This window comes from Pan paniscus, chromosome 23 (assembly GCF_029289425.2).
Source record: "Pan paniscus chromosome 23, NHGRI_mPanPan1-v2.0_pri, whole genome shotgun sequence".
Classification (NCBI taxonomy): Eukaryota; Metazoa; Chordata; class Mammalia; order Primates; family Hominidae; genus Pan; species Pan paniscus.
Window position 1 is genome coordinate 43,205,247 of NC_085927.1, and position 26,601 is coordinate 43,231,847.

At 45.5% G+C, this 26,601-nt stretch overlaps 1 protein-coding gene across 6 annotated transcripts in view; it reads right to left on the reverse strand.

Moving 5' to 3' along the window:
* The window catches only part of LARGE1 (LARGE xylosyl- and glucuronyltransferase 1), an 852,160-nt gene that overhangs the window by 195,507 nt on the left and 630,052 nt on the right, over positions 1-26,601 (reverse strand). For 5 of the 6 annotated variants that reach the window (XM_003821498.6, XM_003821496.5, XM_003821497.5 and 2 more), the window contains 3 exons: positions 22,213-22,359; positions 16,065-16,260; positions 12,074-13,615 (listed from right to left, as the gene is read on the reverse strand). In XM_003821498.6, coding sequence (XP_003821546.1) covers positions 13,418-13,615; positions 16,065-16,260; positions 22,213-22,359 — 541 coding nt within the window. In that variant the 3' untranslated portion in view covers positions 12,074-13,417. Of the gene's footprint in view, positions 1-12,073; positions 13,616-16,064; positions 16,261-22,212; positions 22,360-26,601 lie in introns of those variants that run through there. The other variant, XR_010111820.1, reaches the window with a different exon arrangement.

Below are 26,601 nucleotides of genomic sequence, written 5' to 3' on the forward strand. Positions count from 1 at the left end.
GTAACAGCAGTTCAGTCTCCGGAACATTATGGAATTTCAGTCAACAATCATTCAGCATGCATGTACCAGCACCCCTTCGTGCTCGCCTGTGCGCCGAAGGTGGGGACACAGTGGTGAATAAGACACGGTCCTTTCTCTCAAGCAGTGCCCAGGTTAGCCTGAAGAGAAGAGGGTGGTGGAGGTTACTTATTGTGACAGCTAGAGGCTTCTCCACACAGTACTGTAGCTGACATTCTCATGGTTTCCCTTTGTTTATCTATTCTATCTTTACGGAAGTTTTGCCATGTTTAAACTTCCAGAGAGCAATGAGAATGGAGGCTTCTGGAAGTGCTCTGGGGCCCTGTCTCAGGCTCCCCTCTCTTCTTTACCTATGCTCACTCCTTAGACGATCTTATGCTGCCTCTACCAAAGGCACGTGGGCCATTTTTCTGCGTCCCAAATTCAAATTGTAATTCAAACGTGGCTCTCAGGAGAATAGCATGTGTGAAAATCTTGTTTCTTTTATAAAAGGTATGACAAAGAAAAATAAATGAACAAAAACCAAGACATAATACAAAACAAAAATCAAAAAAGAAAAAAAAAAAGACCAAAACCAGCACTAAACCCTGTATTGGATTCCAGAAGTTGAGGAGGGTGAATTATACTGACTTTCTGTTAGTGTGGGGAGGTGTGAAGAAAATGAGACTCAGAATCAGAAGACAATGACTGCTCTGCTAATGAGTTTAGAAAATAATGCTCTTTTTGACTGTTTTCTCATCTCTGAAATGATTTTTGCTTCTCTCTGTAGTAGAGAATCAAACTCTACAGCAACCAGTTGCAATGCTGCCTGTGATGTTTGCTCTCAGCTCTTAAGCTCAATGCCTCAGAGGAATCTCTGTTGCAGGAATGCTCATAAGAACCAAACTCTTGGCTCTCTTTTCCCACTTAGTGAAGCACTACAGCTGAACAAGAGAAAAAAATAACGGATAAAGAAAGAGTTCTCTAGCAAATGATGCCATGTATTGATGGGGTGTTTGGAGTTGACAAAGTATCGTAAACACTCATGTTAGCACCTTTGATCTCCACGAAAGCCTTAACAGATGGGCAGGATTTCTTCCTTTTTTATAGGTGAGCAAACAAGGGCAAAGATGTAAACTGGCTTCACCGTCACCCGGCTGTTCAGTGGTGAGTAGAGACAGTGGTTCTGGCACATCCGACTTCAAGAATGGAGCTCTCATGCCCAGGCCTACCACTTCCTAAAAGAACTCCTGGAAATTGTCCCTTCTCCTTTGATTTCAGTCAAACCCTTTCTGGGAGTACACGGAACAGTTAGGAAAGTCCCATTCCTTTCTGTTGAAAGCCCCTTAGCCAGTCATCACTGTGGTTGCTGGTGCTACGACTGGGCCTCCTGCAGCCAGGGGACACAGGCTAGAGAGGGCCCCGGGTGCCTATCAGTGGCCCCAGACCATTGCTCTTCCTGAGCACACCTGCCGCTCATGCCACCTTGCTTCCCCATGAACTGTTTCCTCTGCTGGAAGATCTTCAGTGCCCCCACCTGTCAATGTTGGACTCAGAGTCACCTCCTTAGGAACCGTTAACTGATGCCCAGCCTGGTCAGGCAGCCCCTCCACACTCCTGCAGCATTCTATTACGCCTGCCAGTCAGGATGATAACCAATGATCTCATTCTCTTTCAGGGGCAGTGGGCTCCCTCTGCAGACATCCTTTCTTTCCTTCTTTCCTTCCTTCCCTTCCCTTTCCTTCCTTCCTTCCTTCTTTCCTTCCTGACTTCCTTCCTTCACTCCCTCCCTCCTTTCTTTTTCTTTCTTCCCTCCCCTCCCCTCCGCTCCCCTCCCCTCCCCTTCTGTTCTTTCTTTCTCGGAGTCTCACACTGTTGCCCAGGTTGGACTGCAGTGGACTGATCTCAGCTCACTGAAACCTCCATCTCGGGGGTTCAAGTGATTCTCCTGCCTCAGCCTCCCAAGCAGCTGGGATTACAGGCACGCACCACCATGCCCAGCTAGTTTTTTGTATTTTTAGTCAAGACGAGGTTTCACCAGGTTGGCCAGGCTGGTCTTGAAAACTCCTGACCTTGTGATTCGCCACCTCGGCCTCCCAAAGTGCCGGGATTACAGACATGAGCCACTGTGCCCGGCCGACATCCTTTCTTTGACCATAAATTCCTATCAGAATTCCTCTCTGTGTCAGACTTGTAAGAGGACCTCCAAGATTCCCAAGCCCTGGTGTATCTCCCTATATAATCTCTCTGTGAAGATGAGCAGGACCTGGGAATATGATGGGATATCACGCATGTGATTATGCTGTGTTACAGAAGACTCAGGTTGAGCAGGATGAAGGGAGAAGTGCTCTTGCTGGCTTTGAAGAGGTGAGCTGCTATGTGTCAGAGAGGACTCCTTTGCAGGGAGTGGTGTGTTCTCTCTAGGAGCTGAGAAAAGTCCTGGGTCAATAGCCATGTAGAGAGCAGAGCTCTCAGTCCTGCAACCCACAAAGAACTGAATTCTTCCAACAACCAATGAATTTGGAAAAGGAAGTCAAGGCCCAGAGGAGAACCACAGCATGGCTGACACCTGCATTCAGCAGCCTTGCAAGAGCCTGAGCACAGGTCTGCCATAACTGGTACTTGGACTCCTGATCCATGGGAACTATGAGATAATACATGCGTGCTGTTTGAAGCTACTTCATCTGTGGTAATTTCTTACACAGCAGTGGAAAACAAATACACTCCCCATGGAGATTAAATGCACAATGAAGGACCTGTTACAATTGGATGCCATTTCATCTCCCATCAGGGATGCAGAAGAGCACAGCAGTTAAGAACGAACTCTGGGGTTGAGCTACCTGGGTTCAAATCTCAGTTCTGCTACTTACTGTTACGACTTTGGGCAAATTACTTAACTTCTTTGTGCTTTGATCTGCCCCTCTGTAAAATGGGTCTAGTAAAAGTATCTATCTGAACTAACTTACCATAGAACTTACTAAATGTAAACGCTTAGAACTATGACTGAAGCATAGCAAGGACTACCCAAGTGCTTGCTCACATAATTAGCAAATCAACTGAATTTGTGTTTACAAACACAGAAGATCAACTCCTTCATATTATAGACATGGAAACTGAGCTCCAGGGAGATGAAGTGTCTTGTTTAAGGCCAGAGGGACAAGGCTAGAGGGATAGGTCTAGATTCACAAACTAAATTTAACCGTGAAGGTAAAGGCTCTGGGAGTCCATAGGATAAAAAGTTTCATCCTAATCCATTCATGAAGAAATCAGGCCTAAATCAAAGAAGGCAGTTTCAGGCTTCTCCGTACGAGGCATACAACTTAAATTAGGTTTGTAGTGGCTCACGCCTGTAATCCCAGCACTCTGGGAGGCCAAAGCAGGTGGATCACTTGAGGTCAGGAGTTGGAGACCAGCCTGGCCAACATGGTGAAACTCCTGTCTCTAATAAAAATACAAAAATTAGCCCACATGGTGGCACACACCTGTAGTCTCAGCTACTTGGGAAGCTGAGGCAGGAGAATCACCTGAACCCGGGAGGTGGAGGTTGCAGTGAGCCGAGATTGCACCACTACACTCCAGCCTGAGCGACAGAGTGAGACTTCATATCAAAACAAAACAAAACAAAACAAAAACTTAGTTTTGCCTTTTTGGCTTTTCCTTCTGGTGTGACAAAGTCTCTCTGCTTGATGAAATATTAGATGAACTCTAGTGAGCTCTCTTTCCAACTAGACCTTATCACTGGGCGCTGTCATCTTCAGCCTGCTGAGTTCAATTTTAACAAGAATCCTGCTAAGTCATTTTAGAGGAAATCTCTCCCCTTTGACATCTGATCAAATTCTTTTTTTTTTTTTTTGAGATGGAGTCTCGCTCTACTGCCCAGGCTGGAGTGCAATGGCACGATCTCGGCTGGGCTCACTTCAACCTCTGCTTCCCAGGTTCAAGTGATTCTCCTGCTTCAGCCTCCTGAGTAGCTGGGATTACAGGCATGTGCCTCCATGCCTGGCTAATTTTTTTTATTTTTAGTAGAGATGGGGTGATTTCACCATGTTGGTCAGGCTGTTCTCAAACTCCTGACCTCAGGTGATCCGCCCATCTCAGCCTCCCAAAGTGCTGGGATTACAGGCATAAACTACCATGTCTGGCCTGATCAAATTCTTTATACCCCACCTTTGGGGTCTAAGTTCTTGGACTGCCTCTAGCAATAATCCTGGTAAGTCAGTTTAGCAAGAACCAACCAACCCTTGATGTGTCCTCTGAATCATTTTGCATCCACTGACCCCCTCATTCCACTGGTTGGCTTTCCATCTCCAGCTATCCTTGCTGTATTCAGAGCTGAATCCAAGCGCTCTCTCGTCTTGACACCTATTGTGGCAATAGTCCTGAATAGAGTCTCACTTACCGTTTTGACAGGTGTTAGAATAATTTTTTCCTTACTAGGTGTCATCTGTCTTAGAAGCCTTCCATGATCCCCAGCCTGGAGTGAGCACCCTTCTCCCAAGCTCCCATCACACCCTGGGCACCACTTCCCTTTACCAGCCTGTACGTCACTACTCACACACCCATCTGTCTCCCATGAGGGCAAGGATAGTGTCTTATTCATTTTTGAATAATTATCAGCTGGCACAGCTGTTGGACCCCCCAGCAACTATTTTAAAAAATGAACCAATCACTTATTTACAGGAGGGTTTCTGTAGTGTCTAGTGGTGAATGCCAGACATGCTGTTAAGGCTCCACAAATATCTGGAAATAAGGGGATTCTTAAAGGTGTAAGGAGACAGTGTTATGTGTGGTCCTCTGCATCACAAGGGGGTTCGTTAGAAAATGCAGAATCGCAGGCAGCACCAACAGAGTCAGACTTTCCTGAGACCCTCACAAACGATTCATATACACATTCAAGTGTGAGAAGCACTGGTATAGGCCAAGAAAAGATAAATTCCCCAAGGACTAGGCATATTCTGGCTACTAAAGTCCTTTCTAAAGCAAAGATTCCTTAATCTTGTGTTTATCTGAATCCCTAGGAAACTATCAAGACAATTGAAAACATGAGAATATAAGATGGGATAAAAATCAGTAAGCAAGAACTCAATAAGGAAAAAAAAAAAAGAATGAAAGCAAACATGAGCACTGGGGCCACGTGGGCCTAGGTCTGATTTTCAGGGCTTTTTTTTTTTTTTTGAGATGGAGTTTCACTCTTGTTGCCCAGGCTGGAGTGCAATGGTGCTATCTCGGCTCACTGCAACCTCCACCTCCTCGGTTCAAGCGATTATCCTGCCTCAGCCTCCCAAGTAGCTGGGACTACAGGCACTCAACACCATGCCCAGCTAATTTGTTTGTATTTTTAGTAGAGATGGGGTTTCACCATGTTGGTCAGGATGGCTTGAACTCCTGACCTCAGCTGGTCTGCCTGCCTTGGCCTCCCGAAGTGCTGGGATTACAGGCATGAGCCACAGTGCCGAGCCAGGGCTCTTATTTAAAACCTCTCTGAGCTTCTGTTTCCTTATCTTTAAAATATGGAGAATACTACATCGTGCTTCCCATTGCTGATTAAATAAGAAAATGTATATTGTCCAGCATACGTTTGTTCTCCATGACTCTCCAGCAGGAGTATGAAAAGGCTAAGACGCTAACTGAGCGGGGAACAGCTGGTCTGGCTGAGCCTACGTATGACGGGTTTGGGAACATCATATGAGGCCAACCAACGGACTCCTGTCTGCTGATTTACTCCATGCTCCCTGTCCTTATACCTCACATTCATTTCACTCCCATTCAGGAAGCTGTAGAGAACAGTCTTGGAGTCAGAGGAAAAAAAAAAAAGAGTTTGATTTGTGGCTTCACCAATTACTCAATCTCACCAAGCCTCAGTTTCCTCGTCTAGTAAATAATATCTTTTCATAGCCAGTCACAGTGGTTCACGCCTGTAATCCCAGCACTTTGGGAGTCTGAAGCAAGTGGATCACTTGAGGCCAGGAGTTCGAGACCAGCCTGGCCAACGTGGCAAAACCCTGTATCTAGTAAAAACACAAAAATTAGCCGGGTGTGGTGGTGTTCGCCTGTAATCCCAGCTACTCAGGAGGCTGAGGCACAAGAACTACTTGAATCCGGGGAGGCAGAGGTTGCAGTGAGCTGAGATTGTGCTACTGCACTCCAGCCTGGGCGACAGAGGGGACCCTGTCTCAAAAGAAAACAAATAAAATCCCAAAAAATCCCTTCTCTCATGGGAGTCCTGTAAGCTACGGAAGCAACAAATTTAGCACTCAGCGCCCAAGGGCTCCATTAATGGTAGCTGCGATTGCTTAAAGACAGCTCTGAACAATATTAGAACGTTGAAGGCAGATCTGTTGTCAAAGGACAGGATTACATCAAAGTCTTCCATCAATTTCTTTCTGCTGAATTAGACATGGGTTATGTTCAAATAACTCAGAGTTAATGAAATTGTGAAGCTCAGAATTGCCTTTCGCTTACTACAAGATGCACTAGACTGCAGAAGGCATCACTTACGTAGGTTTTCCTGGGATTCGGGGGTCTGAGAGTGATCAGCCGATTGTGACCCAGTACCCAGGGACCACCAAGAAAACAGAGGAATTTCTCAGAGACTTCTAAGTGGAGCTTTTTACCTTGAGGCCGGATTGCTAGGCCACTGCACATAAAGAGGCCTCTATGCGCTCCCATTGCATTGGTGCTGGAATCAGTAGGGTGACGCAGTTTTCTATCACTTACGTAGAAGATGTTTCTGATCTTCTCAATATTAAATGTTGATCTTAACATTCATGGGGAAAGGAACCAAGTCACTTAGTTTTACCTAAGTATTATATAATCTTTGGGGAGGGTGAAGATTCAAAGCTGGAATATTAATGAGCTAGATTATGTGGGCCCATACATAATGGCAAAATTCAAGAATTTTTTTTTTTTTTGAGACAAGGTCTTGCTCTGTTGCCCAGGCTGGAGTTCAGTGGCGCGATCTCGGCTCACTGCAACCTCCACCTTCTGGGCTGAGGCGATTCTCCTCTCAGCCTCCCGAGTAGCTGGGATTATAGGCATCTGCCACTGTGCCCGGCTAATTTTTGTATTTTTAGTAGAGATGGGGTTTCACCACGTTGGCCAGGCTGGTCTGGAACACCTGGCCTCAAGCGATTCACCTGCCTCAGCCTCCCAAAGGGCTGGGATTACAGGCGTGAGCCACCATGCCCGGCCCCCAAAAGTCAAAAATTCTTACATCGCCGTTTTGATGTATCTTTTCTCCTTGCATATCTAAGAAACTAAAAAAACTATGAAGGTTCACATTTATATCCACACATAATAAACACGCATTCTAACACAAAAAGCATTTCAACTGAAACTGATGAATATATCTTAATAGCTGTTAAAAAACTTTTTTTTTTTTTTGAGATGGAGTCTCACTCTGTTGCCCAGGCTGGAGTGCATGGTGCGATCTTGGCTCACTGCAAGCTCCGTCCCCCAGGTTCTCACCATTCTCCTGCCTCAGCCTCCCAAGTAGCTGGGACTACTGGTGCCCGCCACCACGCCCGGCTAATTTTTTGTATTTTTAGTAGAGATGGGGTTTCACCATGTTAGCCAGGATGGTCTCAATCTCCTGACCTCGTGATCTGCCTGCCTCGGCCTCCCAAAGTGCTGGGATTACAGGCATGAGCCACCGCGCCCGGCCTAGTTGTTATAAAACTTTTAAGCAGGTAGAAAATAATCACTTTCATTGTCTGGTAATAAGGCAACTAAGTTAGTGACATATTATAGTACACATTGCCTTAGGGACCCACCTATTGAATCATCTCAGAAATGTATACATGTGGATGGTAAACCTTCCGAATCTGGCTTTTTAGCACTACCTGCCATAAAATTTTGTCACATAATATGCTATATAATATTAATAAACTCAAAAAATTACATATGCATAGACATATGCATAGCCTTGTGTATGCATGCTTATTTTTCATTCAAAACACTGAACTAACAAATCAACTTCTGAATTTAACCCTTGTATTTTGGTTATACAAGACAATGTTATGTTTTTAAAAAATACACGCTAAAGTATTTAAATTTAAAGGGGCATGGTATCTACAATTCATTTTCAAATGTTTGAGGAAAAAAACTATGAAGAGTTCATTTTCAAATGTTTGAGGAAAAAAACTATGAAGAGTATGTGGCAAAATGTTAACAAATGGTTAATCTAAATGTAAGGGATAAAGTTATTTGTATTATCCTTGCTATTTTCCTGTTAGTTTTCAAACTTACAGTTTCAAAAATAAATGAAAATAGAACAAAACTAAAACCGTTTATGTGAAAATCTTAAGGTGAAACCAGCCTTGGCATTATCTGTTTACTTTTCTGCTGTCTAGTGAATTGCACTTACATGAAAGTAGACCGTACCTGGTTCATTGTTGCATTCATAATGTCCACCAGTGAGTAGATGCTCAATACATTACTTGTGGAATTCAGAAAAAAATGATAAAAAGTGCAGTGAAATTACTGATGTTACTAGAGCCCTTATTTTCTTTCTTCAGCACCACTGCAGCATTACTTACCCAGGAATCTGTCAAAGCTTTGCTCTCAGTGAGCCCTGTCAATCATTTCATGACATTGTCCTGGCCTCAGTGATCAGATGGCCTTGGTACCACACCTTGGGAAACACTTTCCCAGAAGTGCCTGGCATTTTTTCATTCCAGAAGACATTATCTCTTAAGACTATATGAACGTGAGCCACCGGTGGCTCACGCCTGTAATCCCAGCACTTTGGGAGGCTGAGGTGGGCGGATCACGAGGTCAGGAGATTGAGACCATCCTGGCTAAAACGGTGAAACCCTGTCTCTACTAAAAATACAAAAAATTAGGTGGGCGTGGTGGCGGGCGCCTGTAGTCCCAGCTACTCGGGAGGCTGAGGCAGGAGAATGGTGTGAACCTGGGAAGCAGAGCTTGCAGTGAGCCGAGATCGTGCCACTACACTCCAGCCTGGGTGACAGAGCAAGACTCTGTCTCAAAAAAAAAAAAAAAAAAAAAAAAAGACTGTACGAATGTGTTACAACAAACCAATGACCAAATCCATTAAATATTCACAATCAGAAACCCCACATTTTTGTGGCACCCCCATTACCTCCTTTTGGATATCACCAGTTATTTCTTGAAATTAAAGGACACTTCTTAAAAGGAGTTTTGTTAAATGAATGGAAACAAAGATCACGGTATATCTGACATTAGATCCTATGGGTCTGAAACCTCTTAGAATGCATATGGCAGATAAGTGACATTTCATAAACTTGAATGGCACTAAGCTGAATAATAAACCCTTAGGGTTAAAAAAAATGAGGAAAACGAAGTATATGAAGTACATGAAGATACGACTGTACAAGCCTCGCAGCTAAGCTGATTTCAGTATTGTATGGGAAGGCAGTAGCACATTTTAGTGGAAAGACAGGGGTTTTTGAAGCCAGCCAGATTTTGGTTCAAATTCTGGCATTCCATTAGCAGCCTGTGTGATCTTGGGCAAGTCACATTAATTTCTCTGGGAGCTAGTTTTATTAGGTAAATAATGGGGATAATAATACCTCCCTTATTTTATAACATAGCTGTGAGGATCCATCATTGCCAACTACCATAGAAGTCTTGGTTCAATAAAGGGTAGTTCTTATTATCTCTACCAAGAGTGTGCAGGAGCTGTGTCTGAGAGGGGATTTGAATCACATTTCTTTCACTAACACAGAGCTCCCTAAAGGCCTGGTGACCACAAATGAAGCCTTAACTCAAAGACAGTAGAGCCTTTGAAAGGAACAGAATTAAAGTAGGGTCTGTCCTTTCATGATGGGGCACAAAGAGGCTATTAGTCAACTCAGCAAATATGTGCTCTGTAAATCAGCTCAACACATTCAGAGAGATCACTCTGAAGCAGCATGCTAAGTCGGGGTACAAGGGAGAGCTTAAAACTTAGTGTCTCTACCTGAGCCATGTAATCTAAGAAACAACCCAGGAGAAGCATTCAGAGCATCAATTACTATCCCCTAGAGTGGAACCCAGCTGTCTGAACATGATTATAGATCACCCAGGTCTATTTCAAATTAATTTTCAGGAAGTCCATGAGCATAGCAAGATTTGGCGTATTTTAGGAGATTGCTGTCTGGATTGTGTGTGTTATTGGATGGATGTTGAAGAAAGAAGACTAGAAATCCAAGAATCTTCCTACATAGGTTCAAATTCTCTTGTCTGTCACTGTTTCATATCTGTTTCCTTCTTATTGGGAAAGGAAGTAGCATTGCAGGTTATGTGCCTTTGGATTCAAAGAAGTAGGATTTGGTTTAAATTCTAGGTCTGCCATATATTAACCATGTGAATTTGGGGGAGTTACTTAATTACACAGAATGCATTCAGGTTCCCCAAGTAGAAATGTTAATATCCACTTTGCAGTTTTGCTCCAAGGGTTCGGTGAACTCATGCCTGCCAAAGGCTTCTGCACATAGTGGTTACTGAAAACATCTCAGTTCCCCTGCACACTGACTGTTAAGGGGGCCACATGAGGGAACCTTGTCCTTCCTCTCAACTGAAAGCCAAGATTAGTATTGGCTTATTTAAGCATGAAAACATCCGTGTGACACATTTAAAGGCCTGTTTTACCCCCCAGGGAATTGATGCAAAGGAATCAACATCTTTTGCAATTACCTCTGCCCAAATGGCTATAGCTCCCCACACATAAGCTGGGGCTGGCAGTGAACTGCTGCTCCCAGTGTAAGTTCTGGGAATGCAGGCTGCCGGCTCTGCGGACCTCAGCCTCCACTGGGTTGGCAGCCTCTCTGTTGAAGTTGGGCATCCGCCAATGTCTGAGCTCCAGCCTTAAGTGAGATTGGCTTACAATGTAAGGCACCTGTCTTTGGGGAAATAGGATTTTCTCCTGTTGGTGTGAAGTATCAGTTTCTGGCCTTAATAAATTCATTGTACGTGAAGGTACATCATCTTCTAGTTTATGCCTATTGTGTAAAAATAATTAGCACCTTTCATTCTCAGAAGTGACCCGATTTAGATGACAAATTACATGGTCACCAGCTATGGCCATAAAAATGCAAGTGAAAGCAAGGTGGCTGGGCATGAGTCAGGGGCCAAGCAAAATTTTAAAAATAAAAAGGCTTTAGGGAATTAAAAATGGATTTTTAACATTGAGGAACCAGTGCTACCATCAGGTTTTCACTTGGCTCGAGTAGTCGGTAATGATTAATTCAAAAACTGTATCGGTATGTGTACATCTCCTAACAGTGGTCCTCTCTAGGGAAGGAGGAGAAATTAGTGAGTGCCTCTGCATCTGTGTATCTGTCTGTGTGTGTTTGTGTGTACACAGGGGAGAGAGAAAGTCAATGATATGCTGCTGGTAAATATTTAACAATTAGCTCTTGGGGATGGGGACAGAGGAATCACTGAACGTGGAAACTGGAAATATGCCCAAAAAGGCCTTGTGAGTATGTAGAAGCTGGCCTGCCACACCACTGAACAAATTGGACTTTGACATGTACTTTGAAAATTTTTGTTCTGCTTTATACATATATGTCACTTTTTATTTATAAATGCTTGTATATAGGCTATATACTTGTATGCTCTGTCTACATATATATTTACATACATACATAAGCCTAGCTAGATCTATGCAAAAATTAGCCCTAATGGTAATTTTCCTAATTCTTGTATAAATTTCCGTGTAACATCCACTTGAGCATGTAACATCCTGAGTGATCTCACAAACCGGATTGCTATAGGGTCCCACATGACTACCAGGCCCAAGGATGGGATGTTCCCTTTACAATTGATTACCAGGATTTACCCTCCTAGCCCACAGCTGGTAGAAGACAACATCTGGCTCCAGTGTTGAGAAAGATGCTGAATGGAAAACTTGAAGATGGTTTGAGTTAGAGACAGAGTGGGATCTAACTTCAGGCAAAAGGGGAAAAAAAAGGTTAAAGTTCAAATGATGAGAAAAATAGAATGGGGGAACAGAAAGTGTGAAGTTGCTGTTTATCCACTGCAATTTAGCTCTCTATGTCAAGGTGTGTCTCAGTAGCTTCTTGCAAGAGTGGGAGGGGAATGGGGAAGAAACAGTCTGTACTTTCATTTATTAAATGCAGCTTTCGCTGGTCACATTGCAACTCAATACAAACAGCCCAGCAGAGGGTAGGGCATTAACTCTTGTTCTCATCAATGTAAACACAATATTAATATTGAAGATTAAAGAAAATGGGTAAAAAGTCCAGTGTCTCCTCAATCTCTGTGAAGGTGAAGGTGGTTGCCTACCCTTGGACAGGTCCCAAAGGGAGACTGAGGTTGTCACCTCTTCCCATCCACAGTGAAGCAGGCAAGAACCAGAGGAACCCAATCACTTTCTTCCTGTAGGTCTCCAGATGGATACGTGAATCTTCAGAACTGGGCTTTCATGAATTATGAAAGTTCTTCTAAAGGCCTGAGAGGTTCGTACCTTGTGTGTGCACTGAAATAGTTCCTTCAAAGCCCTTTCCCATGAATCAGTCACTGCCAATAGAAAATGTGACCGGTGTAAAACAGCCCTCGTAATTCCGCAGTCCCCATCGTAGCCCCTGGATTCTGGAGAGTAGGGAGTTCAAAGTCACGGGAGCCTCGGTGATCGTCCTGAAGGAAGCTGCCCATGTTTAAATATTGGCCGAAGATGCTTGGCCTCCTTCCTGGGCCACTGCTGATAGAGGGTGGTTGGTAGAGGCAGCTGATTTTCCTTTAGAGCCTCAAAGGATCAGATTTTCTATTTTGGATTGCCAGCCCCAAAAATAAACAAACAAAACCCCCAAAGAAAAACAAATAAAAACAAAACAGGAGTGACTCTGGGGATAAGGAAACCCATCAACCCCACCTCCAGGACCCTCTGGTTACAATGTCCCCATTGGGTTTTTCCAAGTGATTGGTTTAGATCATCGGTTTGCCCTCCGTTTGAATGCCCAGCTACATTGCAGGGCAAAGGGGAAAGTTTTCACTTAATAAAGACAATTTCACTTCTATTTCCTGGGACAAATAACCCCTAGCACCCTGACTTCCCTTTCTCCCCAGTTATGATGGGAAGCATAATTATTAAAAAGCAACCAGAACATCCTAAAGCCCTGCCTTGATCTTGTGGCTTTGCAGTAAGATGATAACCCTTTTACTCCCTGTCACCCCTTGATTTCCCATTCTTGAAGAGACTCATCTAGGTGGGCCGCATAGCTAACCTCTGGGAATGCAGGGTTGTGGGGCAGAGAGGGACTGGCTGGATCCTTGCCCAAGGTCTCTGTAGTGAGGGCAGCTTGGCTGGGCCAAAGAGATAAATAAAAACAAACCAAAAAAGCATGGCTCAATTTTGAATTTGAAGGCCGGGCCCCAAACAGCGAGTGGCACTTCCCCTACAGCATGTCTCCCCCTAGTGGTGGGCTTCTTGGTGCTAGCTGTTGTTCTCGGCTGTGAGATATTTCAGGGCAGCAAAGCCGTAGCGGCGGGACATGTCCTGCTGAAACTCTTCCTTGAGGGTTTTGAGACAGATGCGGTATTGCTTGTTGGAACGGAACTTGGTAATGTCGAAGCTGGGGGCATGAGGCATGTGGATCATGTAGGCGTTGGGCAGCACAATGAACTCATACTCCTGGAAGAAGACAAGAGCAGCGTGAGAACCTGCCAGAGCCGAGGGTCATGCATGATGAAGGCCCAAGCGAATGATTGAATGGCTAGTGAATGAATGACTTGATAATGGCACCCACAAGCAGGTGGCACAAGGACAGCATGACAGCTTTGGAGTGGGGTAATTCAGGGCTGTTTCCATGACCTTGGACCAGGAAACTGGCTTCTCTGAGCCTTCATGTTCTCATCTATAAGGTGAAAGTAATAATATCTTTGAATGATGACCATGACGGGAAAGCCAGTACTGTATAAACAGTGCTGAGCCGAGCTCATGGCCTAGAAAAGATTTCTTGATAAATAGATGTGAGCTCACACCCACAGGGACACTCTAGGATGACACACGCCATGGGATATTCTCTTGCTCGATTAACTGACATCTGTTTATGATTCCTCATAGGACTTGATGCGATCTGACAGCCTCAACAGATGAGTGCAAAAGAGGGTACAAAACAAGAATGAGAGACCAGATGAAATAAAAACAAATATTTCGCTGGACCTAAGCTCACCAAGAACAAACCTCTCCCTGACACATCCTTATCGCAGGTCACACTGTCACCCAGTATTCTCAACTTGGCAGAATACAGCTTAATACTCAGGCCAAAAATAAAAGGCCTCTGAATAACCAAAACAGGTGACCCAGATTTAGGTCATATTGCTTAGAGGAGAACTCAGCACACTTTTACTCAGATCTATTTACTCTCATTTTGGACATATTGTCTGACAAGCTTTTGTTATCTAGTTTCCCAGCTCAGAGCAGATAAGAATAAACTCAGGGATAACTGGGATGGGGAAAGGCGGCTGTTTTAGGTAGAACAATACAACAGCAGCAAGAAAAGACAGTTGCTGGTGAGGAATGAGTGAGGAAAACCATCAAAAGAAAATGCAAGATCTCCCAGAGCTGAACTGTCTGGGACATTTAATGGAGTTACAAAGAACCCCACCAACCGCACTAGCCCCATGGGTGTGGGTGTTAATACCTGGAGGTGTGCACTCATTATTTCCTTAAGGTACTGGAAAAGGTTAAGAGTATGTTTGGGACATGCTATTCGCAAAAAAAAAAAAAAAGAAAATATGCAACGTATTTTCAAGAATTCTGTCAAAACTGTCCAAAACAAACAAAGTCCAGGTCTCATGGCTAGAAAAATTAACTTTCTTTGAACTAGTTCATCTCACAGCACTGCTGGACACATGAACATGACATTCCTTTTAAGCAGAAGCTGAGGCTGACTGAACACTGTTGTCTGTGAGTGGCACTCTGCTCATTCAAAGTATTATAAAAAATATGGATACTGACAGCCCTGCTTTCTGTTGTCAAATATGGACATGATTCTATAACCTATCTACATCAGTGGTTCTCAACCCTAACGCTTCTCAATCACCTGGGACTGCTCTCAAACATATTGGAACTATTGGAAGGAAAGTCCTCCTGGTGATTCTCATGAACGGCCAGCGCTCAGTATCCAACCTTAGCTTTTTCTGAATTGGAGGTGCTCTTGTTGAAAAATATTTGCACTGTGCACCAGGAGGAGAGATCTTGGAGAACAGCATACAAAAGAAAAGAAAAAAAAAAAAAAAAAAAAAAGGCTGGGGCTGGAGGGACCGAGGAATCCTTCTTCTAATTTAACCAGAGCAGTTTTGCTTTTGTTTGTTTAACACAGGGGCTGAAAAACTGGAGCACGTCTGGTCCATTTCATGTTTTTGTAAACAAAGTTTTATTGAAACAGCCACACCCATTGTTTAAAGACTGTCTAAGACTGAACTACAATAGCAGAGTTAAGTAGTTGAAAAGGAGCCTGTAGGTCCCATAAAGCTCAAAACACTTACTATCTGGTCCTTTACAGAAAATGTGTGCTGATCCTTGGTTTCACCTACTAGAATTCTGTAGAAGATTCATACTTTGAAGTAGGAGCTCAATACGTATCAGTTGGATGAATGAAGGAGTTCGTGATTAAACACAGTCTCAAAGTCGCCACTCTTTTAGTAATGATGGATGCATCTATAAATCCTTTAGTAAAGGGTGGAATAACTAGCTGCATCTTAGCAGCATGCTTTGTCATGTATATGGAACTCTAAGGATGCTTCGTGTCTGTTACGTGACTCAAAGACCAAGTAATGAATGGTCACATTTGCTTGTCTTCATCATCAGGTTGGGTGAGGATGAGGAGATGAAATGGTTTGTCACAGGAAACTCACATTTACCTGGGTCTTGGCCAAGAACCCAACTCTCACCCAAGGGTTGAGGAAGGAGCAATGGTTTGGGATCAAGAGCCCGAGGATCAGTACTACCACGGGTCCTCAAGCATATCTTGTTCCCTCTTAGCTCACTGCTTTCTTGTCTCCAAGGATCCCTTAAGCTCTAGGATCTAGGCCTCTCCCCCGTCGACCGTACCAGGTGGATGCTCCGTTCTTCTCACCTGCACATCCAGCTCCATGATATGAGCCACTTTGTTCCAGCCAAAGCCTACAAACCTCCGGTCGTACTCCGGGCAGTCACGTCTCACAACAACATACGGCTCAAAATCGGCCTCCCACTCGACCCGGTAAGGCGTGGTGGCGGTCCGCCACTTGGCGAAGTTTGTGGGTGCGTGGCCTTTCGTCCAGACGTGGTACCTGAGACACACGGAGAAAAGCCATTGGGTGTAGGGAAGGAAGCCAAGCTCTCCAAATGCAGCCGATGTGGAGGAAGAAGGGGTGTACACTGATGTAGTCCTCGGGTGAGTTGAATTGTCTCCCTCCCAAAAGCTATGTTGAAGTCCTAAGCCCCAGTACCTGTGAATGGGACCTATTTAGAATCAGGATCTTTGCAGATATAATGAGGTTATCATGAGATCACAGTGGATTGGGGTGGGCACTAATCCAGTATTTGTTGTCCTTATAAGAAGGGGAAAATTTAGACACAGAGACACACAGCAAGAATACCAAGTATAGACATTGGGAGAGATTGGAATGACGCGTGCATCTATAAATCAAAGATTGCTAAACACTGCTGGCAATCACCAGAAGGAGGCCTAGGACCTCAGGGAAGAAGCATGGACCTGCTGACAGCTTGATCTTTGACTTCTGGCCTCCAGAATTGTGAGAGAATAAATTTCTATTATGTTAAGCCATCCAGTTTGTAGTATTTTGCTGCAGCAGCTACAGGAAACCCTAATCCCATCTGCTATCTGCACATTTCACTAACGAGGAGATTCTCACTATGAAAAGGAACTCCTGGAGGGCTCCATGTCATTTCTCAGGAATTGACTGCAGGTGAGCTTGTGTAGTGATTGCTGCCAGAGGTCACTGTGGTAGGAGTATCAGACGGTCCCCCATGACTCTCACCCCGTCCAATGCTCTCCCCTTAAGGCAGAACCTGTGAGTATGTATGTGATCACTCCTGGGATTATGGTACATTATATGGCAGAAGGGATGGTTCTAGATATAAATAAGGTTACTCACCACTTTACTTTGTGTGAAAATGGGAGAAGATTGAATCATGTGACCCTTTAGAGCTGGGTCTGGAAGAAAGCAAGGAGCTATGTTGGGAGCTGCCTATGGGGGCCATGTGGCAAATTAACCAGACTCTAGGAGAGCAGTCCCTGGCCAAAAGCCAGCAGGAAAATGGGACCTTAGGCTTAGGAATGAAAGGAGAGAAATTCTGCTAACCACCAGTGATCTGGGAAGAGGAGAACTGCAGGTCTGCTGACTCCTTGATTTCAGCCCAGTGAGATCCCAAGCAGAGAATCCAGTCATTCCATGCCTGAATCTCTGATCCCTAGAGACTGTGAGATCACAAATTTGTTTCAAGCTGCTATGTTTGTGGTAATTTGTTATACAGTAGTAGCAAATGAATACAATCATATAACCACAATAAGCAGCAGCTAATATCAGTTAACCACTTACTGTGTACTGGGACTATGTTAAATCTCTCTCTCTCTCTCACACACACACACACACACGCAGATATTGTTTTAAATTCTTATAACTTACCAAATGTCAAAGTACAAGTAGTCAGTGGTGGAGTTGTGATTCAAACCCGGGAAGCCTCGCTCAAAGGCCAGGAGCCTCCTTAAGCACTTCACCTCTCTTTTTTTATTTTTTTATTTTTTGGGATGGAGTCTTGCTCTGTCTCCAGGCTGGAGTGCAGTGGCACGATCTCGGCTCACTGCAACCTCTGCCTCCCCGGTTCAAGCGATTCTCCTGCCTCAGCCTCCCAAGTGGCTAGTACTATAGGCACGCATCACCGCGCCTGGCTAATTTTTGTATTTTTAGTAGACACAGGGTTTCACCATGTTGGCCAGGATGGTCTCCGTCTCTTGACCTCATGATCCGCCCGTCTTGGCCTCCCACAGTGCTGGGATTACAGGCATGAGCTACCACGGCCGGCTGGGTCACCTCTCTTATATGTCCCTGTCCCCCACACTTCCTGGCCTGTTGAATGAGTACTCAACAATTGTGCACTAAACTGAATGAATGAATGAGTAACCTAACAACATGAGAGGCACCTGAGACGGGTCCATGTGTGGGATGGCAATATGCCTCTGGAAGCTACAGAGAGACGGCAGGAAGCTGGGCATCTAGTGAAGGACTAGACAGGGCCCAAGAGAAGAGTTAGGAAGAGTATCCAGAGCTGAAAAGAAAAGCTTCATGAAATGAAAACAAGACAGAAGGGTGGGAACCCAAGAGCTTAGCTGCAGGGAGAGAGGAAGTGGAAGTCTGGGTTCCATCTCATCCTGTGGGCAGTCTCTCCAAAGCAAGGGAGGCGCTAACTGAGACTGAGTGTTCCGTGTGGCCAATGGGACACTTTCTGGCAGGGAATGCAACTGCTTCCTTCTTTTGCTTTTCTACCACTGAGGCTGGACTCCCCCCAAACCCTCAGGGAACTGGCCAGTGCGGCTGAATGGGCACTGGCCAATGGGTGGGCTTTGATCAAGTTGTGCTGTTGGGTGAGACGGCCAGGCTAGGGGAGGGCAGGAACTTGAACTTCAGCTCCATCAACACAGCAACTTCCATCAAAACCAAAGCCACTTAAATGGAAGAAAAATGAAAGGTGAAGCAATGCCATTTTCATGGAGTGTGGAAAAGGGATATTGCGGGAGATGTCAATTTCGGGCATGATCCAACAATTAGGCCCAGAAGCAGTTGCTTTTCCATTTGTGAACTTGCTGAACGGGCAGTCTTAACACCTGATGCCTTCAACAGAACTGGCACAGCACAGCTGATGGCCGTGAACTTGTATGAGGTTTAAAGCACAATGGAGCCATCAGGCCAGGGTTCAAATCCCACCTCTGCCACTTAGAAGCTGAATGCCTTGCAGAACAAAATGCTTTAATTAGCCATTAATTTCCTTTTGTGTCAACTGGGGAAAAGAATACCTATCTGGTTGAACTGCCAAAGAGCTTAAATGAGAAAATATAAAGAGTCTGGCACAGTATTGACATGTAAGAGGAATTCAATAAATGCTAGTTTTATAACAAAGTGGTTAAAAGCAATGGTTCTGGAGGCTGCCTGCCTGGGTTCGAATTCTGTCATTCAACAGGTATGGGTACATTAACTACTTGGCACCTTTGTTTCCTTCTCTTGGCAAAACGGACACAGCAATATCTACTTCATAGATTTGTGATGATTATGTGACTTAATTCACATACAGTACTCAGAGTAGTTTCTGATATATGGTTAACTCCTCAAAAAAAAAAAAAAAAAAAAGAGAAAGAGAAAATTCTCTTTATTATTTCTCCTGTTTGCTTCCCAGATATGATGTCAATTCCTCGTGGTCTGGCTCTCAGTGATATTGACAGCCATGTTATTGGTCATCCACCTTTAGAATCTAAACTCTCGGACAATTATAATGCGAAAAGGAAGGGAAAACAACGGGGGAGACGGCGCCATTGCACTCCATTGTAGGGACAGCTGGGTCAGTTCTAGTCATCTGGCTGAGGAGGCAGCTTTGATCAGTTCAGCCTGGACACTGGCAGCTTGCGGAAAGGCTGGGCAGCACAGGGTGCAGTCAAGTTACAATGAACCTCTCGTTAAAACAAGCCCCAGCCTGTGAATGACCTATTGCCAAATGCCAGGTAGCCTCCTTCCCTGCTAAAAAAGGGATGGGAAGATGAGAGAGGTTTCCTAGGTACAACTTACAGGATGCTACTGGGGAGAAGAGATTTGGGGCACTTTGCTTTAAGCAGTGGTTCTCAAACTTGAGTATGCATTAGAATGATCTGGAAGACTGGTTCCAATTCCAGAGTTTCTGATGCAGGAGGTCTGGGCTAGGCTTGAGCCTCTGCATTTCTAACAAGTTCCTAAGTGATGCTGAAGCCACTGGTCCAGGGACCGCATTCTGGAGCCACCGCCCTAGAGGACTTGTAGGGGTGTGGATGTTTTCTCATTCCAGGTGTGGTAGGGAGCAGATTTCGGCTGCTCAGAGGCTGAAGAGTATGTTATTTGGAGAGCAGGTGACAATAGCAATTTCTCGGAGACAAGGGCTGTAATTTAGCACTTGGCATGATGGCTGGCAAGCTGCTGGCCAGAGCAGCAATCATGGACACAGCAGGCCACACCCCAGCTCTTGTGGCCACAAATGTGGCTGTGAAATGAGTTCTCGGTTCACTGTGGTATGAAGCCGGCAGGAAGGATGCCTTGGAAATGTGTCAGGTGCTCAGCCATCAGACTATGGCATTCATGGGAGACTTATATTAAGGTTTGGTTTGAAAGTCTCAATTCTGAGGAGCAAGTTTTTACCCTGCATCTTTAAACACTGGTTAAAAAAAAAAAAAATTCAGGACTCAATCAGTAGCCAGATGGCATTCTGACTAAGAACACAGGTTCCTCAGACCTGGGACGAATCCAGGCTCTGCTATTTACTGGCTGTGTGTCATTGGGCAAGTTATTAAACTTCTCAGAGCCTCAGTTTCATTATCCATGCAATGGGGATGATAGTATCTGTCACGTAGGTTTATTGTGAGAATTAAATATGTAATCACGGTGCCTGGCACATGCTAAGCACACAATAAGTGGTAGTTATTTCTTTCAGAAAAGAAGGAAGGCTTGGGTTGGGTGGGGGGTTACTAACTCTTCCAGGCCACTTTCCAGAATTCTGGACAGAGGAAGAAGCCTGGAGTTTGAGTCTTGGCTCTACTGGGACCTCTCCACTCCTCAGTTTCTTCATCTGTATAAAATGTGAAAAATGACAGCCTCTAAACTGTTGAATGAACAACCCACCTCATAAAGTTATTTTCACAAGATAAAGTTGATTTGAGGAAACTTGCTAGAAATCTCTAGAAACTTAATTATGGTATGAAAACCCAAGTTATTAAGACTATAATGTTTTCAGTAAAATTCCGATGGTCTAGAAACATATGCTTTTTAGCTTCCAGGAAGTGTTGGCCATTCTGACATCATTCACAAGGGTGGCCTCACTTTAACACTGGAGCAGGGCCAGGCGCAGTGGCTTAGGCCTGTAATCCCAGCACTTTGGGAGGCCAAGGCAGGTGGATCACCTGAGGTCAGGAGTTCGAGACCAGCCTGACTAATATGGAGAAACCCCGTCTCTACTAAAAAATACAAAATTTGCCGGGCATGGTAGCACATGCCTGTAATCCCAGCTACTCAGGTGACTGAGGCAGGAGAATTGCTTGAACCCAGGAGGCGGAGGTCGCAGTGAGCTGAGACCACGCCATTGCACTCCAGCCTGGGCAATAAAAGCGAAGCTCTGTCTCAAAAACAAACAAACAAACAAACAAACAAACAAACAAAACAAACAAACACAAGCAAACACCTGGAGCAGGCAGAAGCACCAGCCCTCTCTTTAGACTGCTCAGTTACGGCACCTAGCAGGCCACCTACTTTCCCCTGGATCACTACATGTAATGCTGCAGCCTGTCCCCAGGACATGGAACCTGTTCGCACCTGTGCGGTGGTACAGACTCCTGGGACACTGGGGACAGGTGACAGGGGAGCTCCCTTGCAATGTTCCTGCAGGACTCAGGGGCCTGGGGAAAAAGGAAAATCAGGGTTCTGTTTGCGACGGTCACTTGGGCAATAGGAAAGCTGGCTGCCACATGTGCTGGGTCACCTTGATGACTTGAAGTTGTTGACACAACGGCTACACGTCCCCCAGGCCTCAGGGGCTCAAAGAACAGACCACTCATACCACAAATAAAAAGGAAAACTGCCACCGTGGTGCTAATAGAATGAAACCCACCTACCAGACGAATCAATGGACAAGCACACAAAAGAGAGAACTCGGAGCCAGGAGATGGGAGCAGGAACCTAAACTGAGTTTAGAAAAAAGGACAAACAGAAATAAGCTAAACCTTCCTACCCTTCCACCCTCCAAACATGCCTACGCTTCCATCTGAACACATAACGTCTGTCATCCATGCACAAAAAAGTACACGGCACGTACCGGCATGGGGAGAGGAGGGAGATTACAAGGGCGTTGTCTGGAGAAAGCGGTGCTTTCCTGGCCTCACAATGGACTAAGGCGAGCAACAAACTTCCAGATCGATAGCTTTGGCATCTGGGTTTCCCAGGAGAAAGAAGGCCTTCGAGCACCCCCAGAGTACAGCAGCTACAGCCACTCACCTGAATGTGAAGAGGGTCCCCATGTCCAGCATTGACAGCAACTCCGCTTTCGACTTGGGGAAGGACAGCCGGTAGCGCAGTGTCTCGAACGCGGGGACAATCATTGCTTTCTTGGTGTTGGCAAGATCGAGCTGGATGACAGACTTCCTGAAAAGAGGGGACAGGCAGAGAGACAGAGTCCCTGTGACACCAGGCCAAGGTCTTTCCCCCATGAGGGCGGGGTGGTCATTGGCCCGGGGAAGTGTGGGAAAGCAAGCTCAGGTCATCCTCTCAATTAAAGATGGGGAAACTGGGCCAGGTGCGATGGCTCACGTCTGTAATCCCAGCCTTTGAGAGGCCGAGGCAGGAGGATCACTTGAGTTCAGGAGTTTGAGACCAGCCTGGCCAACATGGTGAAACCCCATTTCCACTAAAAATACAAACAAATTGGCAGGGCATGGTGGCACACACCTGTAGTCCCAGCTACTTGGGAGACTGAGGCACGACAATTGCTGGAGCCCGGGAGGCAGAGGTTGCAATGAGCTGAGATCACGCCATTGCACTCCAGCCTGGGTGACAGAGATAGATTCTGTCAAAAAAAAAAGGGGGGGGGGGGGAAGGAAGAGAAAGAAAGAAAGGAAGAGAAAAGAAAGGAAAGAAAAGAAAGAAAAAGTAAAGAAAGAAAAAAGAAGGAAAAGAAAAAGAAAAAGTAAAGCAAGAAAAAAGAAGGAAAAGAAAGAAAAAAGAAAGAAGGAAAGAAAGAAAAGGAAAAAAGAAAGGAAAGATGGGGAGCCCTGGGAGGCAAAGCAAGTTGCTAAACACTTGGGGAACCCAGAGTGGAATGGGATCTGCTGTCCCCGAGACAGAGAACTTGGTCTTCCTGGAGAATAAACAGAGGGCAGACCAGACTGAGGGGCTGGGAGAACCTCCGACACGTTTTCAGTGTGTGCTCCTGCCAGTCAGGCACAGAAGGAAGGCTTCAAAGGACCACAGGGCTTAGAGCCCAGCCTGCTTGGTTCCCTGGGCTGGTCAATCACTCCGACTGCACCCCTGGCCGCACCAGAGCAGGTGGACAGAGAGCCGATGAGAGAATCACCAAACTGGGCACTTTCAGGTTCCATTTCAGCGACTCCTCAACTCCTTGAATTCTCCAGACTCCAAGCCTTTAAAGCAGCCAGAGCCACCCTAGGCAGCCAGTGCTGGTGAGATAGAGCTCTGGTATCCCCCTTGGGGAAAGTTAAAGTCTTGCCTTAGTGCCTGGCCTTCCACTCTGCTCCTCTGAGACCCGATCCTGCACGCCTGGGTTTGTCTGCCTTTTCTCAGCTCTGTGGTGGTTACTTGGAAAGGGAAAAAGGCTCATGGAGAGCCATCCATGGCCAGGCATTTAGTGCCATATGGCATGAGGCTTTTTTTTTTTTTGGAGATGGAGTCTTGCTCTGTTGCCCAGGCTGGAGTGCAGTGGTGCAATCTCGGCTCATGGCAACCTCAGCCTCCCGGGTTCAAGCGATTCTCCTGTCTCAGTCTCCCGAGTAGCTGGGACTACAGGCACATGCTGCCACGTCCATCTAATTTTTGTATTTTTAGTAGAGACTGGGTTTCACCATGTTGGCAGGATGGTCTTGATCTCCTGACCTCGTGATCCGCCCGCCTTGGCCTCCCAAAGTGCTGGGATTACAGGTGTGCACCACTGCGCCCGGCCAGCATGAGGCTTTTAATAAATGCAGACTGGATTTGAACCCTGGCAAGGTCACTTTATGAGAACTGCCATCCTGGGAAAGCGATTTAGCTCCTCACTACCTTTGGTCCCTCGTCCCTAAAATGATGGCAATAACATCTACCTCCTGTGGACCGAACAAGGTCGTCATATACTGCCACTTGGCACACCTGGCCGGGGCAGGCATGCTGGGACAAGTGGTCACTATTACACTGCAGTGCTATCACGACTCCCTGGCTTGGATATTCTGTGATCACTCTTGGCCAGGACCTAGGAATTCATTCTGGCTCCTGCTTGGACACTGACCTTTGGGTCTCAAGGTCATCATGGCTGTCTGTTTCCATCTCTGAGATAGAGAAAGCAGCCTTTCCTGGGGAAAAGGTAGGCATTGTAAGGCATTTTGAAAAACCACTGAAAGCAGCAGGCCTCCTTGGCCATACAACTATCCATTGAAGGGCAGGCATGGTGGCTCACGCCTGTAATCCCAGCCCTTTGGGAGGCTTAGGCAGGCGGATCACAAGGTCAGGAGTTCGAGACCAGCCTGGCCAATATGGTGAAACCCTGTCTCTACTAAAAATACAAAAATTAGCCGGGCGTGGTGGGGGGTGCTGGTAGTCCCAGCTATTCAGGAGGCTGAGGCAGAAGAATCGCTTGAACCTGGGAGACGGAGGTTGCAGTGAGCTGAGATCGTGCCACTGCGTTCCACCCTGGGCGACAGAGCGAGACTCCATCTCAAAAACAAACAAACAACAACAAAAAACTTGTCCTCCATTGCTGTATTATTAAAGTCACTTCACTCAACCAGACGTTGAGCCTGTGCATTAGCAGGGACTAGGGCTGGCGTGCAAAGAGGAATCATACCATAAGGAAGTGACTAAGTTAGCCCAGGCCTGAATGGGACAAAACAGGGTGGCAGTCCCAGAAGGACACAGGACATCAGCAGGGCTTCGTATCATTGAATAATGAGGGGGAACCTGGATCAGGTCAGAATAAGGACAGTTTCCTAAAACCATCCTTGGTTAATGGATCTCACCAGCTCCCAGTAGAGAGGGGGTGGTTGGGATGGGCTGGAAGTTCACTTTGGAACCCTCTGAATATCATTTGCACTTCACTCTTTACCACAGTGTTCATGTTAACTATATACCAAATAATATATAGCTCTCTCACCACTATTACAGAGGAGGTTCGTAAAGGACGACAACAAGATATAGAGTGTGGGCGAGCTCTACTTAGCCAGTCTGAGGGCAAGAGGTTTGAGTCAGCCTGTCCTGGCCTGGATTCTTCTCCCGCTTTGTCTGTCTGAACAATGTTAATTTTCAAACATCCAAGATTACCTCCTCTGTGGCCAGGCATCTAGTGTCAGCTAGCACTCTCTTTTAGATAGGGGCAGAGCTAGGCTATTTACCTTTCCCCCTGGAGAGGTGAGTACCTTATCTATTGATTCTGGGTATTGGGGGTTGGATATATGGATCTAAAGAATATGCTTGGACCAAGACAGCAAAGCCCTTGGAATCCCTGGGGCAGGGGGGAAGGTGTCCCAGTATTGGTGGGTGGTTGCTACCCATTCAGCAATCACCCAGCACCTATGATGTGCCAGGCACTTGAAGATACAGGGTGAAAAGAACAAGCAAAGTCTCTGCCCGCATGGTGCTTACATTCATATAAACGTCTCGAGATGCTAGAAGCCTCAGGACAAATTTCTCTAAACTGGGGCCCCAGATTACATTTGTAGCTGATTATTTTAGAATACAATGCTATAGAAACAGAATAGAAGGCTGCGAGGGCAGAACTATAGGGAATGGGCAAGATATAAAGACACATACACATATATACGCGATGGATACAGAGATCTACAAACATGGATGTTTGTATCTATATAAGGATCAAGTTACTATTATCATCAGTTGCTATAGGAGCTGCTTCTTGGAGATTAATTCCTGCTAGAAAATAATTCCCCTTTCTATGGGGGCAACCTGCCCCTATACATAGAAGCAAGCTCTCAGAGCTCTCTGCCTGCCCTACCTGCACCCCTGGCAAGGGCAGGTTGTTTAGGATTAGACACTTGACCCAGGCTGAGCACATCAGTTTCTTACTCTTGGAAATTTGAATAGAAATAGAGACTGGGAAAGCACAGAATTGACTTTCAGTGATGACAGACCATGCTCTACAGACTTCTGAACTGCTGCAGAGGGGACCAGAGCTGCCCTGGTTAATTGCTGTCTTACGTGTTGGTTTTCCAAGTCCTAGTTTGATTCTATAAGATAACCCATCCATTATTTGCTTTGTTTTTCTTTGATTTGTTTTTATTTTACTTAAGCTACCTGGTATTAGTTTCTGTTGCCTGCAACTAAACAACCCTAACCAATATACTGGAAGACCCAAAGCAGACAGACTCAGTAAGCAGCATGCCTCACAATTACAGTCCTAGCAAGCCTTATTTCCCTCTGCATAGATAGCACCAGATTCCAGAGTGCTTTCTGCAAACTCCCTTTCATCTCACTAAAATACAAACTGCCACAAAGATGGATCTGTCACCAGATAGATCCATTTCAGAGTCAGTTCAAGGAGGTTTCAATACCGATGTCCTGAAAGGGTCTCATTATGAAGTTGTTTCAGCAATAAACAAGGCTTCATGGTACAAACTCTGAGCTCATCTGTTTATTGAGAAGGTAACAGCAGCCTGGGTCTTTCTGCTC